Source organism: Carlito syrichta, unplaced genomic scaffold (assembly GCF_000164805.1).
Source record: "Carlito syrichta isolate Samal-C Ts95f unplaced genomic scaffold, Tarsius_syrichta-2.0.1 Scaffold303604, whole genome shotgun sequence".
Taxonomy (NCBI): domain Eukaryota; kingdom Metazoa; phylum Chordata; class Mammalia; order Primates; family Tarsiidae; genus Carlito; species Carlito syrichta.
The window spans coordinates 944,980-949,381 of record NW_007247700.1 but is presented as its reverse complement, the minus strand read 5'-3'; the positions used below and the strand labels follow the sequence as shown (position 1 = coordinate 949,381).

Genomic DNA, 4,402 nt, shown 5'->3' with positions numbered 1-4,402 from the left:
GGTCTCGCCCAGCTCACCGTTCAAGCGGGCTGGAGAGCGGCACACTCAAGGAAGGGGCTGCAGCGGCTAGTGCTGCGCCCAGGCCGGCCGGGGGTTTTCAGGAGGGTCCCGCCTCGGACGGGGCGGACCAGGGGCGGGGCAAGGGCCGAGAAGGTTTAAAGGCGCCGTGGCGCACAAGGCGACAGGAATGATTAAGAGGGAGGCTGTGGGCCAGAACAGGGGTTAAAGAATCAGGGGAGTTTAGGCCAGTGTAGGCAGCTGCAGTGGTCTCCACCCATGAGAACCTCAACCTCCACCCAGGATCCCATAGACTTGTGAGCTCTTGCAGGAAACTTTCTGTCTAGAAAGTTAGCTCAAGACTGTGGGAAGAAGCCTCCTAGTTGAAAAAGGCTGTCAAGGTAGGCAAAGGCCCAGGAAGACCTTCCCCCTCCCTGATTAGGGTGTGACTGGACAGGGGGCTTGCAGGCCAGGACAGCACCCCCACGTGGTCTTACTCAGCACCTACTTCAAGCCTGGGCAGGAACTGACAGTGAGGTCACTCTGCCCAGGGCCCGAGGGCCGTGGTCAGTGTTGGGACCCAGGTTTCAGACCTGATTTCTCACCCCTTTCTTTTTTCTTTTCTTTTCTTTTTTTTGACTAGGAGTCTCACTCTGTCACCCAGGCTGGAGCTGGAATGCAGTGGCATAGGGTCATCTCAGATGGTCCTTCCACCTCTGGCTTCCAAGTAGCTGGAACCACAGGTGTGCACCACCACACTCAGCTAATCTTTTATTTATTGTAGAGACTAGGGCTTACCAAGTTGCCCAGGCTAGCTTCTGACCCCTGGACTCAGGCAACCTTCTCACCTCTGCCTCCCAAAAGTGTTGGAATTACAGGCATGAGCCACCGTGCCTGTCTCGCCCTTTCATCTCCTCTCATATGACCTGGCACCTCTTCTTAAATCCTGGAGGGATCAGAGCAGGAGGCCTCTGTGGAGACGACTGTCAGGGGTTCTTTGGTTTCTGAGGGTGACGGGCAGCACAGTAGGGGAGTGGGGGAGTGGAGGAACACCTCCCACCCTTTCAGGCTTCTGTTGAGCAGAGGTCCCCTGGTGTGGAGTCCTGATTAGAGCCATCAGTGGAATTCTTACCAGTCTGCCTTGAGCCTGATGATCCAGAACATCAGCAGCCGTCTGGCTGAACTGTCCACCCTTTGGGAGTCCCAGCCAGTCCTTGAATGTCTGTATTCCAGTCCTTGAATATCAAGAACTTTCACTCCTCTGTGCCTTTACAAAGGCTGTTCCTGGATTGGCTTCTCACCTGCTCCAACCCTTATCCACTGTGTGACTCTGCTTCTGTTCCAGAGTCTATAAACAGAGCTAACAGTACTGCCTAACTCACAGAACTGTGGAGAATTACACAGTACACGCAGAGCTCAGAGCAGTGCCTGAGTGAATGCTATTATCATGTTTGTTGACTTGAACTGAACTCCTTCCTTTGTGCTACCATAATAACCCACACATAACTTTATCACAGAACTTATCACATCATACTGTAACTATTTCTTTGCTTGTCTGCTTCAGTGACTAGAAAGAACTCCCCAAGGGCAAAGTCTTGTCTAATGAACCTTGTATTTTCTCAGCATCTAGTTCAATGTCTAGCCTTTAGTAGCTGACCTCAGTAGGCACTCAATAAGTGCTTCTTGAATGAATGTTGAACGTACCCCCATTCATTCAAGAAGTTTCTCCTCCTCCCTAAGGGTCCAGAAGATTTTCCCACCTCACTCTCAGATTCAAAGACAGATAACACATAGAAACATTTTTCAGACTTTCTTTATTCACCTGTAAAAAACTTCACTCACACCAAAAACACCACACACACACACACACACACACACACACACACACAGGGGCATACCTAAGATCCCGGTTCCAATCTCCAGACTCACCTAGAGGTCAGCACACACATCCCACACCAAGCTCACCCAAGCCCATATCAAGTCTGCGCCTGAGCACCAAAGGGGCAGGGCCAGTGCCCGAGGCTGGAGCTAGGTCTTGTTGGAGGCCTCCTCCACAGGTCCACATGCCCTTCCCAGCCTCACATTAGGGGTGTTCACAGCAGAGTGGCCTGTTCAGGGTGGGGGACTGGTTGTCGATAGGCTGGCAGTCGCGCCCTGGTGGCATCTCGGCGGCGGCGGAAGGCTAGGAATTCCTCCCGAAGGGCAGCGCAGCGGGCCTCAGGGCCAGAGGCGTGGGCAGTGCTCAGGAGACAGCTCTCCACTGGAGTCTTCACACCTGCAAGAGGAGGGCAGGACATGAGAAGGCGGCTTGAGGTTCACCAGGTGAAGGACTCCCATGCGAGGCCCCAGGGCCTTCCAGTGCAGATAAGCCTAGGGAACAAGGCACAGTCTAAGACAGAGGAACCTGGGTGCAGAGTCTGACTGGAATAGCCCCTAAGATGGCAGGGAACAAGGGGCGGTGCAGCCAGGGGTGTCTCCCTTTCGGGAGGGCTTCACACACCTAGCTCTGGCTCAGCTTCGGGTCGGAGCCGTGCGCTGGCCAAGCCCAGGTGCAAAGTGTCCAGCAATTCCATGTCCCCAGGGAATTCTGAGTCCCATTCATAGTTCTCATCCACAGATGTGTTTCTCCTGTTAAAAGGGACAAACATGGTGCGGGTGGAAGAATAGGGAATGTTCGGGAAAGTCTGAACCCAAGTTCCCCAAACTCAGGTTGGGCCATGGGTTTCCCCTGGAAATCCTTGGACTGCAGAACACGCTTCTAAAAGAAGACAAGGTATCAGGTTCCCAAAATGAAAATGGAGCAGAGATGATGCAGGATATTAGGAGGAGGGTAAGGAAAAGGTCTGGGACGACAGGGCAGGACCTAGGGCAGGGATGGGCAGGGACTGCCCTCACCTTTTGCTGACCGTCACCACATGCTCCCTCCGCAGCCACCTCTCAGGGCCACTGGCCCAGCTGCTGGTGTCTCCTGGAGCAGGGCTGAGGTAGCTACCTCCTGCAGAGGGGGCAGTGGAGGGGGGCCGCAGGAAAGAGGCGCTGCCCCGCCCGCTGCTCTGGCTGGTGAGGCTGCCCCGGGGGGCAGCAGGGAGGAGGCCCGGCAGCAGTCGCTCCCTCAGTGTCCAATCAGCCAGGGCTGTGTAGGGTGGCTCGGGGGCAGCCCCAGCCCCCACCACAGCCCCAGGAAGTGCTGCTCTGGGGGGAGCCGGGGGAGAGTCCGAGGGACGAAGGAAAGACGAGGGGGGGCAGGGCCGGGTATCCATGTAATCTGGGGGCACGGCAGGCCTGGGATCCTCAAGAGATGGCCAGTCTCCATCTACATTCATCTCCCGAAAGAAGGGTAGGCTTAGGTACTGGAGCAGGGGTCCAGGTCCAGGCAGGGGACTGGGCGGGGCTGCTGGAGGGGGCCCCACAGGACTGATGTCTTCAATGCAGAGGGGCCGTGGTGCCCCACTGGGGCTGCTGCTGCTACGGTCAAAGGACCGGGCCAAGGGCCGGGCTGGGGGCCGAGGTCCTGCCTGCTCTGGGCCTGACCTTTCTTGGGGGGCCCCCCCAGTCGGTCCCATCACAAAGCGCCCATCTGGGCCCCGGCAAATGGGCTCCAGGGGTAAAGGTCCCCGGCTCGCTGGAGGATCCGGATGGGGACTGGGGGATCCGGCAGGCTCCCCCCAGAGCAGACTCTGGCGCAGGCTGGGGACCGGGGAGCTCTGGAGCTTCAGCTTCGCCACACTGTCAGGACTGCCCGAGCCCGGAGCAGAGCTGGGGAAGGACAGGAGATCAGGGTCTGTGGTAGGGGGCCAGTCCCCCTCCCAGGAGCCAGCGTCAGGCCGTGAGAGGTTTGATGCACAACAGAGCAGAGCTAGGGAGAACAAGCGAGGAGAGGACCAACAAGGTGGAGGGGGTGGAGAGAGGACTTGGGCAGTAGGGACCGCCGCCGGCCGGGGCCTCTGCATGCCCCTTTTCGCCTCCCTCCAACTTCTGTTCCTGGCCCTCCCATCCCTCCTGAAGGGGCAGAAAAGGAAGCAGGGGACATTGGCACCTAAAGAAAGGCAGAAGGAAGCCAAGGAGGCAGAGGCACTTACTGTGATGCTGACTTCTTGGGCGGAGAGAATATAAGAGGTGGATCTGTAGGGACGTGAGAACAGGTGGTGGGTGACACAGGCAAAAACCAAGTTTCTCCCGGGCCCAGGCACAGACCTTCTCACTCAACACTAGGCGCCCAACCTCAGCTGGCTGGGAGAAGGGCAGACAAGAGGACACAGGGCTACGGAATGCACAGGGACCATGGGGGGAGCGGGTCTTGTCCCTGCAGGTGGGAGGGCTTGTGCCCTCCAAGAAGGGCGGGGCCCGTCCAGGGGGCTGGGCTCAAGTGCCCAGGCCCAGGGATGGAGCCGGAGGGGCCCACCTT

At 57.7% G+C, this 4,402-nt stretch overlaps 3 protein-coding genes across 6 annotated transcripts in view; all 3 read right to left on the bottom strand.

Annotated features, from left to right (window-relative positions):
• Window positions 1–71, bottom strand: part of CFAP45 (cilia and flagella associated protein 45) — a 54,364-nt gene extending 54,293 nt beyond the window's left edge. Inside the window, exon 1 of the mRNA XM_021712689.1 lies at window positions 18–71. The gene's annotated coding sequence lies outside the window, so the exon portion shown is untranslated. The remainder of the gene's footprint in view (window positions 1–17) is intronic.
• The window catches only part of TAGLN2 (transgelin 2), a 12,722-nt gene extending 12,616 nt beyond the window's left edge, over window positions 1–106 (bottom strand). The window contains exon 1 of one of the 4 annotated variants that reach the window (XR_002482004.1): window positions 18–104. The gene's annotated coding sequence lies outside the window, so the exon portion shown is untranslated. Of the gene's footprint in view, window positions 1–17 lie in introns of all 4 variants that reach the window. The other 3 variants (XM_008058726.1, XM_021712692.1, XM_021712691.1) reach the window with 3 other exon arrangements.
• A 1,686-nt stretch (window positions 107–1,792) lies between these two features.
• Window positions 1,793–4,402, bottom strand: part of IGSF9 (immunoglobulin superfamily member 9) — a 17,694-nt gene continuing 15,084 nt past the window's right edge. The window contains exons 15-18 of the mRNA XM_021712684.1: window positions 4,164–4,227; window positions 2,893–4,033; window positions 2,498–2,625; window positions 1,793–2,272 (exon numbers count right to left, since the gene is read on the bottom strand). Of these exons, the coding sequence (XP_021568359.1) occupies window positions 2,091–2,272; window positions 2,498–2,625; window positions 2,893–4,033; window positions 4,164–4,227 (1,515 nt within the window). The 3' untranslated portion in view covers window positions 1,793–2,090. The remainder of the gene's footprint in view (window positions 2,273–2,497; window positions 2,626–2,892; window positions 4,034–4,163; window positions 4,228–4,402) is intronic.